We start from the raw sequence: 22,308 nt of genomic DNA, 5'->3' as shown, positions 1-22,308 counted from the left end.
AAACCCAAAACAAACCCAAACAGAATCAAAATAGATGATTTAGCCACAATTTATACAATTTTCTATGGAGAGTTATGTTCTGTGGCAGACTACCCACGATTTAAAGAAAGCTTCACATTTTGTTTTGTTGTGTTTTTAGTTACTAAGGGCTTTTGAAAAGTTATTAATCTAATACTTTAAATGTTGACAGTGCTGCTTACATCACAAATATTTTGCATGATAAAGAAATGTTTTAGAAAACTAAATACTTGCAAAATGCTGAGGTCTTATAGAATTCAAACTTAGTTGAATAAAGTATTCTAGTAGATCAATACTATAATAAAGTTTTAAGTTAATGTCGAGAAATTGCCGTTCAGTGTATAATTATTAGGCTGATTTTAAAATATTATTTGTGGACAGTACTTTTTAGAGGCTAAATTGGTACTCTACAATACATCTGTATGAGTAGGGTGTTGGGCATATGGTATATATTTTATAGTAAATAGCATAAATTCTTTATAATGCATAATACACATTAATAGTTCTAAATTATATAGTAACATCTGTAACAGTACAAATGAAATATGCATGAATGGAAAACAAATTACAGTTTTTGTGAAAGAAAATTCAGTATTCAAACAGTAAAGATTATGAAAAGTAATGCTCAAGATATGAGTTTGAAATCTCAGAAAATTGTACAATGTTAGATAATCCTGATGATAAGATTTTATTTTTGTTGTATCATGTATCTGAAGCATATATCAATTACTTATGAATTTGTCTATGATTGGACAAAGTATGCTTTACATTTTCCAGAACAAAATGCCAGAAACATCTTGCTAATAATATATGTAACCTAATAGATGTTTCTTGGCAAGATTCATTAATGAAAAGTGAAAAAAAAGGGGGGCATTCAGTAATGTCATTATGGTTACATACCTATTGGATTTTCCATTATAAATCAGACTTTTTCCAGTCTTCATAATTCTTTAATACAGACGAACTCAAGACTTAAATATTTCATGACAGCCTCTCCCCAATCTACTTCTAATTAGTAAAAATTAAACACCAACTTTTTATTATATTCCTAAGGTCTGTTGTTATTTGAGCATTTCAGTCATGTCTGACTCTTTGTGACCCCATTTGGGTTTTTCTTGGCAAAGATAGTGGAGTGGTTTTCCATTTTCTTCTCCAGCTCATTTTATAGATGAGGAAACTGAGGCAAACAGGATAAAGCACCTTATCCAGATTCATACAACTACTAAGTATATTCAATTGGATTTGAACTCAGGTTTCATCCTGATTCCAGGTCCAGTACACCCCAGTGCTCCACTGGGCCACCTTTACATCTTTGTAGCATTTGAAGTTTACAAATGTACTTTACATATATTTTCTCATTTAATCTCCAGAAAAATCTTGTGAAGTCTGTATTATTAGTACTATTTTTATCCCCATTTGACAGGTAAAATAACTGAGTCATAAAGTAGCTGCCAGTTAACCATGAGAATACAGTCAGGAGGGACTGCCAGGATTCAAATCAGGTCTTCTATTTCAAACCAAGTGTCTTTTCAATGTAAAATCACTGTTCTCCTAATTTTTGTGCTTTTAAAAATGTAAATAGAACTTTTCTTCTATATTTTTAAAGTAGAATATTAGTAATTTCATAAGCTACATTCATAGTTTTTATTGTATGAATAACTTTTTATGACAAAGGTCGACTCTGAAATTACAAATATACAATAAAAGTGTCATTTTTCTAAAAAAATTGCTTCACAAGCAATTATGAAGATTTAAACTCACACAGAGACCTGCTCAGTTATCCTCTTTTCAGACATTCTCCGAAACACTGAGTACTGGCTTACTTAGATCACAAAAGGACAGAAACACATGCTTCATAATCCTATTATTACTAGTGGTGACCTTTAGAATAAACAAAAGTAATAGTGATATCTTCTTAAAAGGTATGGAAGGCATTCTTAGGATCCTCATAAATTTTATGCAAGAGAAATACTATGTTTCTTATAGTCAAAGAGAATTTAAACTTTCCCTAGTATAGTGGAGATTTGTCAGTTATTTGAATAATATGATTCATATAGAAAGCTAAGTATAGTAGAGTGGATTTATCTTGTCAGAATTATATTGTATGTCATGTTTGTCAGCTCAAACACTCCATGATGGACCTACAGTTTATTAGAAATAGAAGGAATTCCTTAGAAAGAAATCTTCGAGTCACACAATCACAGAATTACAGAGCTGAAAGATGCCTTAGGGGACTTGTAGGCCAACTCATAACTGAAAAAAAATCTATAGCAGCATTCTAGACATGTAGTTACTCAAGTCTCTGCTTGAGGGGCAGCTAGGTGGCTCAGTGAAGTCAGGTACACCTGAGTTCAAGACTGAGACCCTTACTAGCTGTTTGAAATCATTTAACCCTGTTTGCCTCAGTTTCCTCATCTAGAAAATGAGCTGGAGAAGGAAATGGAAAACCTCTCTAATATCTTTGCCAAGGAAGCCCCAAATGGGATCACAAAGAGTTGTATATGTTTTTTAAAAAAGGCAATGATGACGATAAAAATTGCTGCTTGAATTCCTTCTGTGAAGGTAACTCACCACCTCCCAAGGCAGCCCCAAAGTTCCTCCTTTTACAAATGGGAATTACATCCACAAAAAAGTGATCTGCCTAATGTCCCCCAGCTAGCAAAGCTGAGACTTAGTCTAGGTCGTTTAATCAGTCAACAAATGCATATTAGATACTTAATATAAGCCAGGTATTATATCAAGGGATGGGCATACCAAGAAGGCAAAAGGCAAAAGGCAAAAAACACGGTCCCTGATCTTTAGGAAGTCACATTCTAAGAAAGGAAACAACGTGCAAAAAATGGGCAGGGACGACAGATGTACAGAGTAGATAGAAGGTAATCTCAGAGTCAAGAAAAGGAATATTAGGAAACAAAGGAGGGCTTATTGAAGAAAGACAAGAAGCAGAGATGAAGAGGGAGGTTATTGCCTTTTTGGGAAGCAGCCAAGGAAAAGCCATGGAATCAAGAGAGTGTTGTCTCTGAAGAGGGTCCGTGTCAGGAGGCTATTGTTGATGGATCCTAGAGGTCACAGGGGAATCAAATAGAAGTAGATTGAAAGATGGGAAGGGGCAAGGTTGGGAAAGGCTTTGAAAACCAGACAGAGATTTCATGTTTTATCCTGAAGGTAATGGAAGAAGTTACTGCATTTATTGAGAAGGGTGTTTTAGGAAAATCATTTTGGTGGCTGAGTGGAAGATGGGTTGGAGAGGGAGAACTTTGAGACAGGTCGACAAACCAAAAGATTATTATGATATTGCAGGCGAGAGATGATGAAGGCGCGGTCAGGGTGCGAGCTGAACCAGAGGAGAGAAGGGATGTTGTGAAAGCAGAAGAGACGATTCTTGGCAACAGATTAAATATTGAGGCGGGGTGGAGGTGGGGAGGTGGGCTTGAGAGGAGTTGAAGAGGATCCCCCGATTAACAAGATTCTGGTGTCATGCTTCCATGAAATGAATTTACCCATTTAGTTCAATTCATCAACTAGTCAGTCTGCTAGTATTTACTCAGTACTCTTATGTATCAGACACTGTGTAAGATGTTGCATACAAAGACAAAAATGAAATAATCCTAGCCCTTGAGTTTACATGCTATTGGAGGAAACACCATCTACACACATGAATATAGATAAAATATACACACACATATTCACACATAATATATACACACATGCACATATTCACAAAACAAATCATATATACCCATGCACATATACACATACATATATGTACACACATGTTTGCATAATGAAGGGACACAGGACACCCAAGTAGATAATGTGTATATACATGGTGTAGAGATACATGTGTGCATGTATCTGCATATGTGTATCATATATTCTTTTTGTTTTTCAGTTATGTCCAATTTTTTTGTGCCATTTTGTCTTAATCTGAGGACTGGATGACTTTGCACAACTCTGTATCTCTTAAATCCATTTCACATTCAAGTTGTGATGTAATTGGTCCTCTGAAAATGAAGGATGAACAACATGCATTATACAAATGAAATACAAGTTCACTTGGTTGGGAAGGCTATTTAGCTGAGAGGATCAGCAAAGATTTGACATAGGAGATGCTGTTTGAGCTTGGAATTCTAAGACATGGATATAAGGAGATTTGCTTTCCAGGTGTGAGGGATAGCCTGGGCAGGTGTGGAGTCAGGAGATAGAGTATTAGAAACAAACTAAAGGGAAATAAGCCTGACAAGGTAGGTTAGAGCCAGGTTGTGAAGGGCATTAAGTGTCCCCTAAAGGTGTTTGTACTTGATTTGAACCTATTGAGTGAGTAGAAAAAATACCAGAATCAGACATAGATGTTAGCAGTATTACTTTGGCAGGTGAGTGGTGAATGGATTAGAGTAGGAAAATACTTGAGGCAAGGAGATTAGTAGCAAATTATTATAGAGGCCAGACTCGAAGGGATCAGAGCTTTCACAGGGGTGGTGATCACATGAGTGCAAAGAAGGGCACTTCTGTGAAAGATGTATAGTAGAAACAATAAGACTTGCCCACTGATTGAATACATTTAATCTGATTATGTATGAATAATATGTATATTATTCATGTATTCATGTATAATTATGTATGAATACATAAATACTTGATTTTTAAAAAAATTCATTCTATTAGTAGATTTTTTGTTAATTAAATAAGCATTCATTTGGGTGCTAGGAAGATATAGTTAATGGTGGTTTCATTTGATTTATTAGATCATCAAAGTTAAACCCAATCTCTCTGTTAGTTTCAATATACTACTTGACCCTCAACAAACTGTTTAGAGCAGTGGTTTTCAAAATGTGGTACACAGAATCCTGGGGAGTCTCTGAAACCCTTTCAAAGGGTCTACAAATTCAAAATTAATTTTTATTTCAACATGGTACATATCTATAAATATAACCCATGTAAACAAAAAACTATTTGGACAGATTCTCAATAATTTTTATTTTTGTTTTAAAGATACCAAGAACAAAAGTTTGAGAACCACTGGTGAACAACATGTCTTTGACCATAAACTAGACTGGACAAAGGAATATGACTAAATCAATGAAAATTCTTCATCAATACTAGAAAAAGATCAGCTTATGTTCTACTTATTATGAATAAAATAAATCAATAAAACTTCATTTCCATACAAGATACAACACATTTTAATATCTCTGTTTTCAGGGAATTTGTATTTTTCAAAAATAAATGTACTTGCATCTTCACTCTAATGTATGGTGAACTAGGAGGGTGAGTAGATTTCTTAGACAAAAAATGTCTCCTGAATAAGTCTCGTGAATAAGAGCTTTGGGGTAGAGATTAAGAGGTGAATGAAGGTAGAGAAATAAAAGACTGAAGGGAAAAGAGACAATATCAGTGGGTGAAAATCTACAACTAACTGATTGACCTTGGAATAATCTCTTACTGCTATTTCCTAAGACTTGCTTTCCACATTTAAAAGAAATGAAATATTGGAAGAGATAGTCTGTAAAGTCCCTTTTTGTTCTAGAATTGTTAATCAATGAAATATCAATAAGATGATTTTGGATTTTAGAAATCAAAAGAGCTGGTAAAGGAATGAAAATGGAGGATTTTCATAGTAAGAAGAAGGATTACTTTAGCTGCAGCTTTTTAATTGAGTTTTTCCATTGAATACTCAAAGAGTAACAGCCAAATTGAGAAATAGACTAGATCAACAAAGCACTGGGCGAAATGAAACATTTTTAAAAAGAAAACAAACAAAAAACCTGGGTAACTCAGAGAATCATGTTTTATCCATCCTCAACAAATGGAGAAAAAAAGATGTTTAAAATCTCTGTACCCCAAATATCATGATTGCATTGACCTAATTTTAGTTGATGTTGTTGAAATGTGAGATGTGCAAATTTAGAGACATCTTCACCACAAATATTCACATGTATTATTTGTGCCTGATCTGTGGTAAATCCTTCCAAGCTAGTATTGGTCTGATCATTTCCATTTGGACATACTGTACCTTGACCCCAACATAGTGATGCCATTTTAGTTGTCTTCAAGAACTAAGGACAATAACCAACCAACCAAGTTTGTATTGTCTGTCTACTCGTTCTCTGCTTTTAGTTTTGTCATGTTAGATTTAAAGCCTGGTTTTTATGATGATATAATTTTGGAAGTATGTGAATTTGAATTTGCAAAAAATACAAATCTCTTTTTCATCTCCAATACACTATATTTGTTTTAAAATTTAAATAAAGCTCTGCATGCTAGGTTGTGGGATGGCTCTTTTACTTCCTTTTTGTGGGTGGTTACATGTCAACCCCTGCTTTGCTGTCCATGACTCCCTAGGGCCAAGAGGTATGGGAGAGAGAGCTATTGTTTGCAAGTCTTTTTGATTGTATGTGAAATGTAGAATGGAAATGAGCTTGTCTGTTTTTAATTTCTTCCCCTTCTGTACGTTCTATGATGTTCTACTGAAGACCCATACTTTAAAAAAAAAAATTAAAAACAGGCAACTCTAACTTGGTCAGAAGTTTCACAAGCAATCAGATAGATAAAATGACTTTCTCTTTCGTTGTTACCTCTTGTGGTCCCTTACCAAAAAAAACAAAAACAAAAACAAAAACAAACTACTGTTTTACAAGTTAGAAAAGTACTATTTGAATCAAAACTTCTTTGAACATTGTTTGAAATTCCAGATTTTAGAGACTTTACAACTCACATTAACACTAAAATCATTATTATCTTAAGTGTTTGCAATCAGGTTCCAAAGAATATGGTAGTTTTCATATTATTAACAATGGAGATAATAAGAGATAGCAATTATAAACATACTTTATAAATATTTTCTCATTTTATCTTCCCAACACCTCTGGGGGCATAAGTAATAGTTATTATTTCCATTTTACAGATGAGGAAACTGAGGCAGACAGAGTAAGTATTTGGGGCCAGATTTGAAATTGGATCTTTTGGACTAGCCACTGTGACATTTTGCTGGGTATAAATTAGCATGTCAAGATGAATTTGCTTGCTCCCAAATAAAATATAAATAACATGGTGAATATTTTTAAGATTTAACTTTCCTTCTCTTTTGAGTCCCCAGTTAGGTAAATGAAGACTGATCAATGAGTCTCACACCCTAGTGAACTTTACCAGTCTCTTAGGAAAGCCATGAAGAAATGGTACATAAATGTAACTTCTTCCCTATATAGATAATTACATTTAAATGAAGATCAGTGAAGGTGAAACAAGTGAGTGGAAGGGTCTCACAAATGAAATCTTACCATTAAGATTCTTAGCCTTAAATGTTAAACCATGTGGTATTTGTACATAGTAATCAGTTAAAAATATTTATTAAATGAATGACTGAATCCTAAACATAATCAAATTTATTGTGGGGAATAATTATATACTTGGCTTAAATAAAAGTGAGCAGTCAGATATTTCACCTTATTTTTTTCAGTCCTCCCCTCCTCTTCAAATCTAAATTTTATTGTTTAGATGATTTTTCAGTCTCAACTCAAGATAACATTTCCACTCACTTCCCTCAGGACAGAATGTTTGGTTACCTTGGTATGGCAAACATGGCATAGTGGGGCACTTTATGATATGAGTATTTCTTATTTTGAGGGGCTTTCCCAGTCCCTCATCCCTCAAAGGAGAAGTTATCACTTCAAGTCATCTGGGTCTTCTTATAACTCCCAGTTGTTGCTGGTTTTAATCAATCGAGACAGACATGACATTATACTAAACCCCACACCTTCCTTTTTGCTTTTGTTGTTTAGAGAACTGTTTAAAATATTATTCAAGAATTCAAATGAAATGAGCCTTGCCCAAAATTAGTTTACGATTTATTTTCCTATTAGATCTTAAGTTCCTTAAGAGCAGGACAACTTTTTGCTTTTCTTTTTTCGACCTAGAACTTGGCATAGAGCCTGGTAAATAGTAGGTGCTTAATAAATACTTGTTAACTATTTAAAAGAAAAAAATACAAATGAAACAACTTGAGAGTGGTTATTAAGCAACATGTAAATACATGTAAAATAATACAGCACAAGTGAAAGTGAGTAAGGAATCTGTAGTAAAAGAATGATTCAAGTAGAGGTGACTTTAATCAGGTTAGACTTCCTGATTTTATGAAGGAGTTAAAAGAAATATAGGTATTTTTCAGCTTTCTAGAGAACTATTTTCCAATTTATCAGTACAAACCTTTAAGTATTAAAGCCAGGAGATCATTTTTGTCATGCAACTGTTAACTGTGGAAACATTTGGTCTTTTTAAATTCAAGGCATTTAAAATGGTTTTGTTCCCTTGATGTTAACTGTAACTTTTGTGTAAATCTCAGAACATGCCAACTCAACCTTATCTATAGAATTGTCTTCTGTAAAATCTTTAAAAGCAGCAATAAAACCAGAAATTTAATCATTTTTAGAAATCAAGATGTAATTTTCTCAAGTATTGGAAAAGGAAAAAAAAATCACTAAATTGTATTTAGATAATTAACACTTTTATTTTTTACTCCTGAGATTCTGGAATATATCTCCTTTGTGTTTTGTAAGAGAGGACCAAAAAGAATTTAGACTGAGCTTAAAAGAAATTATATTATTGGAAAATAATGGGAACCACAACCTTAGCATATTTTTTTGGTACTGCTTTGAGGTCCCTACCATTAAGCAATACATCATTACTCCAACTGTAATAAATAAGGCAAGGACTAATGAAAATGTTTCAGTTGGGTAAAAGCATTGATAGACCAAAGATTTATAAACCCACATTTAAGGGTACTGTAAAATTGTCATCAAAAAACTTTCATTGACTTATCCACCTGCATGGGTCTCTATGTTGATCTTTGTGGCCCACCAATGTAGAATTGAAACCTTGAGCCGGACAAAGCATTTGACTTGTATTTCCTTTTCTTTATTTAGACTAAGAAAGTTCAGGTGTGACAAATTGAAGCTTGAAACAGATATTTATTCATTTTCAAGTGCTGGTATGATCAATTAATAAACCTCTGAATATTGGGAATTACAAAGGAAGTCATGTCTTATACTTTTTAGACATAGAATTAAAAAATTTTTATTTACAATGCCATGAGTAAACTTAAAGATCACAGCAAAATAAAAAAAATGGTCTGTTGTGCAAATATATTTATTACTTTGAGAAAATGCTTGATTATTGGAATTATGTATTTCATATTGAGAGAAATGATTACTAATAATCAATGTAGAGATGATCCATGCTTTTTCCCTGTTCTTATTCAAAGCCCAGCTTTTAAAGAATATTACTGATTTTTGCTAAAATTTACCCACCTAGATCACCTTATCTAGGGTTTCCACTCAAGCAAGTGTGGATGAAGATAGATCCTTTGTCTATAGACTGTCCAAGGCTACTGGGTATAGAGATAGTTTCTTTGTCCAAAAGTGACATGCTGTCATTCTCTCAGCTCTTCATTGGAATGAGCCAACTTCTCATTGTAATATTCATTTCTTTAATTGTTAACCAATCAGAGTTGATTGACACCTTCACTCACTCTTTCTAGGGCGTATAAATTATGAGTCCACCACGAGGAGATCTTTGGTATTTAAGAGTGTCATTGATTTCTTTATTAACAAAATACTAGCATTATTAATGAAATGATTATCCAGAAACTCTCAAACTTTTAAGATGTCACAATATTGAAATAGAAGAAATAAGACTGAAAAGCATACTAATTTACTTATTAGTGATTTTTCATTCATTTCAGTGGTATTGTGTTAAATATTTATGGTGTGATAGGAAAGCATTGGATTTGGAGTGAGAAGATTTGGGCAAAGATTATGACTGCTACCTGCATAAGATTGGACAGATTTCCATATTTCTCTGGACCTCTCTTTCTTCAAGTCCCTTCTGGCTCAGAATGTATATAGCACTATGCTAGACACTAAGAAATTGAGTTGATATGATTTCTTTGGCAGGTAAAAGTTCCAGAGACAGAAATTCTGAATTATCCAATTTAATGTGAATTTCCTAGTTCTCATAGATCATTCGCACGTTTGAACTGTTGCTTTTTTCCCCACCTTAAGCATTAAAAAAAAAAAAATCATGTTATGTTCAAAGTTCTCAGTAAGAAGTATTGGAGCCTTAAATTTCATGGAAGCCAGAATATTGAAGTAAAAATATCTTGACATTTGAGGTCACGTGACCATCTCAGGAATGTTTTTCCTGTATATGTCTGCCTCTGAGAGCAAACTGAGATTTGGACATGCTTGTACAAGTATTGAACTTCTCTCTGAGTCGTGCACCCCCTCCTCTTAAATCCCCATTCCCATTCTTGGAATTTTTGGTAGTCTTTCTTGAATTACTGGAATGTTTAAAAAAAAGCATCCCAGGTCACAGTATATATTTTGCATTCTTTCATTCTAAAAATGGACTGGATTTGACTTTTATTTTCTTCTCTTTATTTAGAGAGTACTAAGAAAGTTCAGATATGATAAAATGCAACTTGGAACAGATACTAGAATAATAGTATGGTCAATTAATTAACTAGTAAAAAAACCTAGGAATTACAATAGAAATCAAATATTATACTTCTTTGGCATAACATTAAAATATTTCATTTACAATGCCATCAGTAAACTTAAAATATCACAGCAAAATAATGAATCTGCTGTGCATATATATTTAGGAAAGGCTTAATTTTTAGAATTATGTATTTCACATTAAAATAGAAGCACACTCAAAGTTAGGTGATAGCTCTGATTTAGTTATGGATATAAAATTAAGAAGCTTTCTGAAATTTTCTAGTCTACACATGAAAATGCTATTTTGATCTCATCGGTGGACTCAAATGCTAAAAGAACTAAGTCAGAGAAAATAAGTCAGTTGATTGACAAGCTAATTTACTGTGGAAAAACTGATCACTCAATGGGATACCTCCTGTGACCACACTGATTGTACTTCCCTTTTTGATCTTAGTATTATCATAACATTATTCAGTATTGAAAATTACCATGTAACTTACATTGAATGAGCAAGTTATTTGTAGTATCTGTGTTCTCTAAATAGTCTCAGTCTTGTTTTAAAAGGATGTATAATTTTTAAAGATTTATTTTGAGACTTGTTCTGGGCAATATTTATCTTTAAATAGACTTTTGCTACATTAAAATATGATTTGGCCTATATTTTAATGTAGCCTGTCCAAAACTGTACTCTTGATAGTTATTGTTTAAATACAAAGATATACATTTTGCCTGTGGAAATTATGGATATTGACTTTTAACCAGGCACACTGGGGTTTTGGGATAATGCCAAACTCAGGTCCATGATATAGGGTCAGCATAAAGGAAAAACTTCCTTATAAGAATATCCTTTTAGTCATTTTTAAAAAAGTCCTCAAGGAAAGTCTCAGTCAGATGTGCTCTATACCAAATTCACTGCAGAGTAAATTACAAATATATGTGCATAGGCACTTGTGAGTTGCAAAGTACACTATTAAGTAATAAGAGAATTTTTTTTTTATATTTCTAGACTGATTTTAAGGTCATGAATCAAATGCTTTTTCATTCATTAATTCAATGCAAATGTTAAGCTTCCCTGAATAATTACAGAGTTAGAGCCAGAGTGTAGATATTAAGAAAAAACAGGAGAGAAAGGGAATACACTTAATTAATGAATTGCTATGGGTTTTAAAAAACGAGATACCTTCTTCAGAATTAACGAAGGTCCTTCATGTTTTTGACAAAATAATAAGAAGGAAGTCTAGCAAAAAAAAAAAAATGAACCAGCAGTAAAGTGATCAAGTCAATGTTTATGATCAATTTTTGTTAGTGATGTAGAAGTTTAGCTTAGTGGCGCTAAATTCTGCCCAGGAAGTTATTAATAATAAGATTTGCTTTTGAGAATTGGTTAACATACAGTCATCTTATTGAGTTGTCTGGTGTAACAACATGAAAATCATTTCTAAACGTTCACACACTTCCTTTCACTGCTAACTATACCTTAAAAGATCTGTTACTTTAGGAAACAGTTTTATCAGAGAATAAAAAACTACAAAAAGTTGACGACTTTAAAGAAGCAATAGAACAAACCTCACGGTTTAGGAAACAATATTTGTATTTAAGGTTGAAAAGCCAGGATGTAGGAAAATTTCACTAATTTGGAAGGTGACCTTTAAGTGCACCAAAACCAAATAATTTGTAGGCTATGACATAGGGCGCATTCCTACAAAATTTGTGTGAATACTGCTTTAATGGTTCTTGAAAGACAAACAAAGAAACTGGAATGAAATCTTTATCCCCTCCCCAAAAAGATTGAGACTAACAAAGGAGTACAGCAGCACTTTCAGAGCTTGCCATTAAAATGAGGGCTCTGTGGCACAGTTAATGAGATGGTTCATAGTGGAAAACAATCTGTTTTTAAGAATGTTTAGATCAAAAGTAATTTCTAATCTATGAAATAAAGTCGCTTCAATACCCTTCATTCGCTAGTAAAGCTTTTTATGTTTGCATTATTTACTTCAATCAGATGTTTTCAATTTTACCTTTTTTTCTCTTAGAAATACTTGACATGGTTAGTCAATAGTGACCAACAGTATTATTCTTTTTCTTAAAAAAAAAAAGAAAGAAAAAAGAAAGAAAGAAAGAAACATCTTTGCCTAAATGATTTGCAAGCATCTGTGCTTTAAGCTACTTTTTATGAACACTCCTTAGTAATGACTCAAGGTAAAAAAGCAGAAAAGCATCCAATGTTAGGAAATTGCAATCCAATACCATGTAATTTAAACCTGCAGTTGCTTCTCTTGTTCTAAATGACATACAGATGGGTAGCTTGGTTCCCTCAACTTTGGGAACACAATTGGTCTTTTTATATGAATGAACATATATTAACAACAAAAATCTTTTGGACAGAATTGTTTAATTGAATTGTACAAATTTTAATTACCTGAGCCATTAGAAAGGAGTAAGTTTAAACAAGATATTTTGTCATATTAAATTTGGAAAGTGAATTTCTTGACAAAACAGACAAAGATAGAACACTTTTTATTTTAAAAAGTAGTTATGTAATGATTGTTAAACCTACAGGAATGAGTAGAAACACCTTTCTTTAACAGTGTTCAACAGGTTACAGAAAGTATTAAGATGCATTAAATTCAACTTGATAAATTGATTAATTCTGAGGTAGAGATAGAAGGGATAGAATGTAACCCTCAATCTGTTAGATAATTTAAACAGTTTACTTATTGATGTCCTGATAAAGACTGAAATATTTTGAGATCACTAGATGTGAAGTATTCAATCAAAATGGCAATGAAGATGGGTTGTTAAATTAGTGTACGGTTACCTATATTGTGACCAATGGTAAAGCATTCTTATGGAAGGGCCAGACTTCTTTTGGGAGGTCAGTGGAGGTTCAAGTTTGAGAACCTGCAGGGTACATTCCAAACTGTGTATAGCTAGTTTTTGGTTGGTATTTTTCTCCATTCACATGTATTTTTTTCAAACAGTTGAATTAGTCACTGTATTTTTATTGCCTTGGCTGTGGATGCTGGTGTTCTATTTATGCCATCAATCAGAGGGGCTGGTTAGCTAATTTTTCACGGGTTTATTTCATTGGGCCCACATGCTGTGAAATGAGAGGCTTTGCAAAGTAAGAAACTAAGCATTCTGTTTTTTTTTCTCCTCTAACTCTTAGTCCTTTATATTATAAATGAAATTGATTATGATTAATGATTAGGACAGTTAAGCTAACTTTTAGTAATAAAAAACAAAAAAAATTATTTTTTAAATTTTGTTCCATCTGCAAATCTCTCTCCATTGTGATGGATGGCAAAGAAAAGCATTTTCATTGTAGCAAATTAGCATTTTATTGTATTGGAGTTATATTTCTTTTCAATCATGTGTACAGGTAAAATAAAATAAGGCATTTAAAGAAATGATATAAAGAAGTGTCATCTGAGCATTTATCACAGACTAAACAAGTTGAAATAAAAGCTGCCATTGTGATTATGTCTGAATAAAGTTATATCAGCATTTAAATACACTTTAAGCAGATCCCTTTCTCTAGATCAGGACTTCTTTGTGCTATGGTGAAGCCTATCAAACTCTTCTCAGGATGATGTTTTAAAATGTGTAACACATTAAAAAACAGGATTGCAAAGAAAACCAATTATATTTAAATTCATTTATTGAAATATTTAAAAAAACCCACCAAGTTCATTGATCCTAGATTAAGGACCTTTCCTTTAGATGTAGTTGCAAAAGAAAATGGTAGATTTCTGAAAAAAAAGACCCCATTATCCTTGTTTCTTCTTTCTTTTCTCACTAAGATTTTCTTCTCTAGAAGTGTAGAAAGCTTTAAAAAAAAAAAAAAACAAGCAATATTAAATACCACCTACCATGCACGAGGCGGGTTAATTGCTTTACAGATAACTCATTTTATCCTCGCAACAACCCTGAGAGATAGGTGCTAATCGCATGACAGCAAATGGCTTTTTGTATAGGCTCTTGACAATTTCTACCTTGCTCTGTCCACTCAAGGAGATGTCTCTCTTACATATTTGTTTTCATAGCCTGTTTAAACTGTTGAAGTGATCCGAAAGAGTGATTGTGAACAATAACTTGGTAGTAAGAGGAAAATATATCTCTAGGCATAAAAAAGTATTATGGGGGTAGTTAAATCACTCATAGTAGAAATTTAATAATTTTCGGTTTTCAGCCATACTGCAGGGTTATAAAATTGCTGTTTGCCAGGTGGGAGGTTTAATTTGCTAGGCAGCCATTGTACAATGGAAAGAACACTGGGTGTGGAATTGGGAGGCTGTGGGTTCAAATTCTATCCGTGATCTCCTCTGTGGGACAAAGATATCTAAGGCAAGTCCCAGTTTCCCAATACCTGATTTGTGATCATATGCCCATTACTCTTTATATACAGCAAGTTAAAAACATTTTAAATGTTGTCGTGTGTATTTTTTTTTTTTTTAATATGGACTGGGAGTGGAGTTCAAGAGGATGGCTGCTGCCATAAAATGAATAGTTCTCTCAAAAAAGAAAAAATATATATATATATATAGCATCCCATCCAGTAGGCTTTAGCTGAAGCACTTTGTCCCTGCTCCAGTGGAATCACTTGGCTCTTGAACAGCATTATTTTAAAACTCGGACTTGCTGAAATAATCAAGTGCAGTCCAGCTGAACCATTCTCTTGAGTTAGGGACCAGTCTGGTCATTGACAAGTGAATGCAGAAGCTTTGCTGTGGCCGCCGGCCAAAGCAATTATTCAGGATTTAACCTAAAAAGGCTCCTTCTCTCATATCCTCTTTTTTCTAGGGTCATGTAGGGATAGAAAGAACTGTAAGGTGGTCTTTTCCCAGCAGGAACTGAGGAAGCGACTGACACCCCTCCAGTACCATGTCACTCAGGAGAAAGGAACTGAGAGGTGAGCTGACTGACCCTTTCCCCCAACCCCTAACTCCTCATTTCCTCATCTTCCTCACTGATTGTTTTCAAGTACTCTATACATTTGTTAACCTCTGCACATTAATATCACTGAAAAGACAGAAATTATACTGGAAAAGTCTATGGTATGGTTTATTTTTTTCCTCCTTGACTAATGAGTACTACATCTTTCCCCCCTAAAATTACAGCACTTTTGTTAAAGACTTGCCTTTCATTTACTATGAAATGATGCAAGTCAGAGTGATTTAGGTAATTTTTTTTTGGGGGGGGAGCAGTGAAGATTGTGAGGGAGAAGGGAGGAAAGCATCACATTAAGCAAAAGCATGAGGAACAACAGCCCTGCACCAGGATGATGAAATTTTGAAGGTGGCCATTGTAAGTATAGACATTTTGGCTGCAAAAAGAAAGTAGCATAATTTAGTTCCTTTCCACCCCACTCCAATTTCTTTTTGAAGCACATGTGGAGAAAGTATTTATTGGCTCATTTGTGGTTGGAATGTCAAAAATTTTCAATAACTGCCCTCACGTGGCTTTAGTCCTTGGAAGTTCGCCCTACATCCTGAAAAAAAAGAGTGTGTTCACTTTCAAGACTGTTTTTAGTGAATAAAGTCTCTCTCAGCTGATTCCAGCTCAAAGGTAAACTTGCCAAGGTCTAACCATTTTGTTGTCTAATTTATACCATGGAGCTTGGCACAAGGCCCTAACTTACCTCTGATCCAGATTTATTAATGATGTAACTGCTTGTTTCCATTCAAGACCTGAAAGGGCTCTTTACCACACATGGGGTACTCGTTAATAGGCAACAACTCTCTTCCTGTCACAGTATATACCTTTTACTGAATTGGCCAAATGTTGAATCTCTGGCAAAGTCCTTTCTGCCACCCAAATTAGCTGGCAGTGGACCTTGGTCTCAGCTTAGGAGTTCTGCTTGGATCATGGCTGTTGTGTACATGACTAGCAAATGATTTAATGCCCACAAACAACCAAAGATTAGGTCATTCTTAAAAATTCTGTTTATAAAAAAATTGGACCTCATAAAGAGGGTGAAAGTATAATAAAAACAAGCTGTAGCACACATAGACTTTTTGTTGGGCGAGCACAGCTGATTTGTATTAACTGAATGACCTCCTAGCCTTTAAGATTGTTAACTTAGAAAAATATTCCCTTAAAGCTGCAATATTCCTCCTCAAACCAAAAAATAAGGCTTCTCCAACTTGGAGGCTTGGCCTTCACTTCAGTTTCTGACAGTTACTCCTGGAAAGGACATTTCAGAGACTCCAAAAACTTACCCTTGTTTGGGTAAGACAATGCTCAATCTAAAGTATAGCCATTAAACAAAATGACCATTTATAAAAGGGAAACACTCTTTCTGTGAATTATTTAACTAGAGAATTTGACTCCAAATCTATGCTCTTTTGCTGTTTTTCTGTTCCTATTCCCTTCTACAAAAAAAAAAAAAAAACTAAAATAAATTTGTAGAACTCCACTTTTTATGTTTCTAATTCTTCATTTTGGGATGAATTGATGCTCATGAATTTTGAAAGAGTTTTATTAGGAAAAGTAGCTCCAGCTTCCTAATTTTATGAGAAAGATGTTACCTTATTTGTCTTTCAAATTCCTTTTTGTTGTTGTTTACTTCTTAGTGCCTTTGAAGGAAAATACACAAGTCACAAAGATCGTGGAATGTACAAATGTATTGTTTGTGGGACTCCTTTATTCAAGTAAGTTAAAAAGTACAAATTTTGAACAATGGGGATCTGCATGTGACTGGGCTAAAACCAATGGTCTGAAATCATATCAGAGCGTGCAGTAAATTTGCATTGTCTCAAGAGCAAACGTTTTCTTTTCTTTTTTTTTTTTAAGATAATAGAAATAATTTGGAATTTTGTGAGTTGTGATAAAATTGCTAAATTGTCAAATCAGCTGATTTCCAAAAGGCCATCACAGTATTTAATTATGAATTTCTAGATGAGAATATAGATTGGTAAGTGCACGGAAATGTAGAGCCAGCTTGTCCTGGCTCCTCAACAGAGTTGATTTGTTAAATTTTCATTGTGAATGTTTATTCCTTGGAAACTGGCAAGTGATACAAATCAGGGCTTGATTTATTTTTTCTTAATTGTCTAGACTTTAGAAAGTGATGGAGGAAATGTTAATAATGCAGATTAAATTTAAAAGTATATTATGTATACCTTTTTTTTTTTTTTTTTTGGAGAACTGGATGTTAAATACCTACCAACAATCCCTAAGTATGTGTACCAAATATATGTTGTTTCGTTTTTTTTTTTTTCAGACCACTATAGTACAGTTTAGTTGATTTAACACCCAAACCCAAAAAATGTTGTTTTAAGAATTAGGGCAACCTAGAGGAGTGACTTAGGTATCTCTTTTCATTTCTGTCCTGTTAAAGCTTTGTATCAACATATTAGATAAAGACATGTATAGATAGCATGCTCATCAGATTTTCAGATGATACAGAACTGGGAGAGTTATATTGGATTGTATAAACTTAAATCTGAGAGGATTTCAACACTGTGAAAATACAAATAAAATACAGCAAAACAATTTCTTGTCCTTAGCTTCAAAAAGCACAGAAGGGCAGAACAAGGGAGATGTGGTTCTGCTTTCTAAAAGAAATTTAATTGACTCCAAACTCAGTATGAGGCAATGGAGTGATCTGACTACCAAAGTAGCGAATGTTATTTTAAGTATCACTAATAGAAGCTGCATATCCAGAGTCCGAGAGATGATAGTCCCACTGATTTCGGGGCTGGCCATGCCATCACTGAATTGTTATATTTAGTTTTGGTATTCATATTTTAAGAGGCACATTGACAAGCTCCAATAACATTTGATAAGAAAGAGAGTGAAAGGAATAGTGAGAGACTCAAAACCATTATCATATGATGTCTTTATAAAGGAACTGAGGATGCTTAGTTTAGAAAAGAAGGAATTGTGGAGAGATTTGAAAATTGCTTTCAGATATTTAGGGAACTATTTGTGTGAAGATTTTTTTTTTTTTTGTGGAACTCCAAAAAAACAAGTTGCACAAAAGGCAAAATTTACAAAAGGGAAATTGAGTTCTATATTGAAGAACTTTATAACAATTAGGAATGTACAGAAGAATGGGCTACCTAGAGTACTATATCTACTGCTAGAAGGGACCTTAAAGGCCATCTGATTCAATCCATTTACTTTATAGAGGATGAAATTGGAAAGTATTGAAATTAAGGTTTTACAGATAGTAAACATAACAAGTGGGATTTAAGTTCAGGTTCTGCCCTATTCAGGGCCTTTCTATTTCTTTCCATTGGCTGCCATGTTACCTCCCTAAATGAGATAGTAAGTTCCTTACCTAATGAAGTATGACTTACCCATCACTGAAAGTTTTTATGAAGAAGCTCTCTGACTCTTATTAAGTAATTTGTAAAGAAGATGATTTGTTAGGGTTCTTCTGACTCTTAGATTCTTGAGGTCTTAAAGGACAGAGTAGACTTTACAGAGCCCAGGAGATAGGCATAAAGGAGTCTGATTCAAAACCACCTGGAGAATATTCTTGACCTCTTTACAGATTGTGATATTCATCAAGAATTTATTTGTCCAAATTGAAGAAATATACCTCAAATCCCACAATCAATTCTGGAATATTTTTCTTCTGCTGGACAAACGTTAAGAAAAATAAAGAAAAAAATTGTTCATTCAAATTATTTTTTTTCCTTCAAAATACTTGTATTTTCCACATTTCCCAAAAAAACAAATCCAAATTAATTCTCTGAAAGAATTATAAAAGTACTTCGATACTCAATGGTTCTGTGATCTTAGCAATGTGGCTTTTCCCTCTCGTGATGCTGATTTCATCTGTTTATTTTATTTTTCATCTTGTGTGTCTCTTTTCTACCTTAATGTCCAAATTTGATGATCTTTTCCCAATCCTTAGTTTTCTTGATTTGTCTGTTGCATTTGATACTGTTAACAACTCTCTCTTCCTTAACATTCTTTTTTTTTTTTTTGCTGGTTCTAGTTCATAATCTATATCGTGGCCTACAACTGAAATAAGACTTTCACAAGGTTCTGATCTTAACCTTCTTGTTTTCTATCTCAAAAATGCTTTTTTGGGTAACATTACAAGCTCTCATATATTCTATTTAGATGACTTCTAGATCTATATATCCAGGCCCAGTTTATCCCCTAAGCTTCAGTACTATGTCACTAACTGCCCGTTAGACATTTAAAATTGAATGACCTGGAAATATCTTAACACTCAACATGTCTAAAACTGAATTTATTTTCTTTCCTTCTAAAAATCTCATTTTTTCTAAGCTTTGCTATTTCTACCAAAGGTACCACCATACTTTCAGTCTCCCACAATATGACCTTTGCATTATCCTGTACTTCTCGTCATCCTTCCATCCAATCAGTGGTCAGTTCTTGTCATTTACACTTCCACAGCATCTCTCATATCTGACCCCTTCTCTCTACTCATGCAGCTACCACCGTAGTCTAGGCTTTCATCACCTCTCACCAAGGTTATTAAAACAGCCTTCTAATTAGTCTTCCTGCCTCATTTCTCCTCACTCCAATCCATCCTATACCTTGTTGCCAAGAAACTCTCCTTATGTATATATCTGACTACGTGATCCTCTACTCAACTAACTCAAGTAGTTTTCTATCGTGTCTACAATCAAATAGAAACCTTTCTGTTTAGTTTTTAAACCCCTGTGCAACTGGCTTCAGACCAGCATGCCAGACTCATTGGACATTCCTCTCTTTCCTGCATTTTATAATCTAGGCAAGATTTTCTCAGGCAAACTCTTCTCTCTTTTTATAAGTTCTCCCATCTTTGTGCCTTTTCATCGGCTATCCTCCACAACTATAATATACTGTATACTTGCCTCCACATCACAGAGTCTCTTTTTCTTTTAAGATGCAGTTTATGCACCATCTTTTTTAGAAAGCCTCTTTCTGATTCCTCCTACTAGTAGTGTTCCAATGGCATTTAATTGCTTTGTATATAGTTGTATTTATTTACTTTGTATTTATGATTTATGCCTATATCTATATATTTAAATATCTGTTATTTTCTTCCTTATAATGTAAGCTCTTTGTGAGTAGGGATTGTTTTGTTCTTTGTATTTGTATCTTAAGTTCCTAGCATAGTTCCTGATACATAGTAGATACTAATATTGGTTGCTTAATTTTCTAATTAAATCTCTCATAAATCCCCCAGAGGAGTCCATCCAATCTCCTAAGATCTCTCTTCTGTATCTCTTGAGATTACAGGGCTAAGAACTATATAATACATGATGGACCAGAAGTGTCAAATGTAGTTTTGGGGCCACAATGTGATTTTCTAAGTCAATATGTGACTCACTGGGATCTTTACATATGGTTAGTTCCTTCCTTTCCTCCCCTGCCTCAATCCAGTTTGATGTCACTTTTCTGCACAATAAGTGTTCTTCATCCATTTGATTTTTCATGTGTGGATAGTTAAGATCAAACTCTCTTGAATGATTGTGATTCTCATTTAGAAGGTTCTGAATATTTCTGGAGCTTGGTGAAATTATTTCAAAAAGTAACATCTGGAGGATCGAATTAAATAAAGGTAATCTCTCTTGCCTTTGAACTCTGTGCTGGATATCCACTATGACAATGGCAAGCACCTTTATAAACATATGTTTCAGTGTTCACTGATTAATGACTCACCAAATACTATGATCAGAGGATCTTCTCTAATGAATAAGAAAATAATATCTTTTCCTTATAAAACTTTATTATAATATTCCTATATGTGTTTTCTTTTAAAACACTGGTATTTCCCACATTTTTTCCTACATTTTTCAAAAAATGAATTCAAATTAATACCTGAAAGTAAATTGTGAAAGTACAACAAACTCTTTTAACTATGAAATTTATTATACATAAATGTTGGTTGAGAATCTGTTCTGAATTCTTGTATATTTATTCTTCATGTTAAAAAATCAATCCTTCAAATTGTCACCCATTTCCTCTCAGAAAACACACATCTTTACATTTCAACACCCTTGGTTTGTGTCATAATAGTTGATGTAACACTTAGGATAGTTGCTGAGCCATGTTAAACTTGTTAATATCCCAAATGGTAAAAATTGGCAACATCCCCATTGCTTTTTAGGTTATGATTCTCCATCTCTTCCTCTATCATGTGACTTAGCTGACTTGTGGAGCTAAGGAAGACTTACTGTTTTAAATAAGAAACAGAGCCACTATAAGTTAAGGATTTATCCCATGTGAGATTTTGAGTCAGAAATCCTCAAAGTGAGACCCTTATCCAAACACAGGTAATGATGGGAGTCAGATTTCACATGTGTTGTGACATAGACTACCTTTCTTTTAGCATTTCCCTAGAATTTTTTTTCTCAATTTTCTTTGAGATTTTAAGGAGCAGGATTTAAAATTTTTGTTCTGGTTTTCCCAGTTTGCTTCTCTTCACTTTTTTCCCCCTGGCTATGGGGAAATGAGACACGAGTAAAGAAAGAAACCCTCTGCTTTGTCTTGCATTGTAAAGAGCAGCTAGTTCATTGGTTTGGTGGATTAGCAGAATCACCATCAGTGACCTTCTCAAGGGAGATAGTTTCATGCTTTGAACACTAGGTATTCCTAAAAACAACTGAGGCGTGTGTGTGTGTGTGTGTGTCCGTGTGTGTGTGTGTGTGTGTGTGTGTGTGTGTGTGTGTGTGTGTGTGTGTGAATGAGGGAAGAAAGTGAAGAAAGAGTTGGCTGAATAGAAGGAAATAAGGAAGTTTGGATAGGCCAAAACATAAGTATTAAAAATACTTTATAAATGACATAGGCTTGTTTTCTCATTCATATTTCTAGTACGGGGAAA

At 33.8% G+C, this 22,308-nt stretch overlaps 1 protein-coding gene across 4 annotated transcripts in view; it reads left to right on the top strand.

Moving 5' to 3' along the window:
- The window catches only part of MSRB3 (methionine sulfoxide reductase B3), a 233,819-nt gene that overhangs the window by 40,339 nt on the left and 171,172 nt on the right, over positions 1 to 22,308 (top strand). For all 4 annotated transcript variants that reach the window (XM_051962055.1, XM_051962053.1, XM_051962054.1 and 1 more), the window contains 2 exons: positions 15,315 to 15,423; positions 17,087 to 17,164. In XM_051962055.1, coding sequence (XP_051818015.1) covers positions 15,315 to 15,423; positions 17,087 to 17,164 — 187 coding nt within the window. The remainder of the gene's footprint in view (positions 1 to 15,314; positions 15,424 to 17,086; positions 17,165 to 22,308) is intronic.

The sequence above is a fragment of the Antechinus flavipes genome, chromosome 5 (assembly GCF_016432865.1).
Source record: "Antechinus flavipes isolate AdamAnt ecotype Samford, QLD, Australia chromosome 5, AdamAnt_v2, whole genome shotgun sequence".
Lineage (NCBI taxonomy): Eukaryota > Metazoa > Chordata > Mammalia > Dasyuromorphia > Dasyuridae > Antechinus > Antechinus flavipes.
Note: the sequence above shows the minus strand (reverse complement) of the source record. Positions and strands in the feature narration are given on the sequence as shown.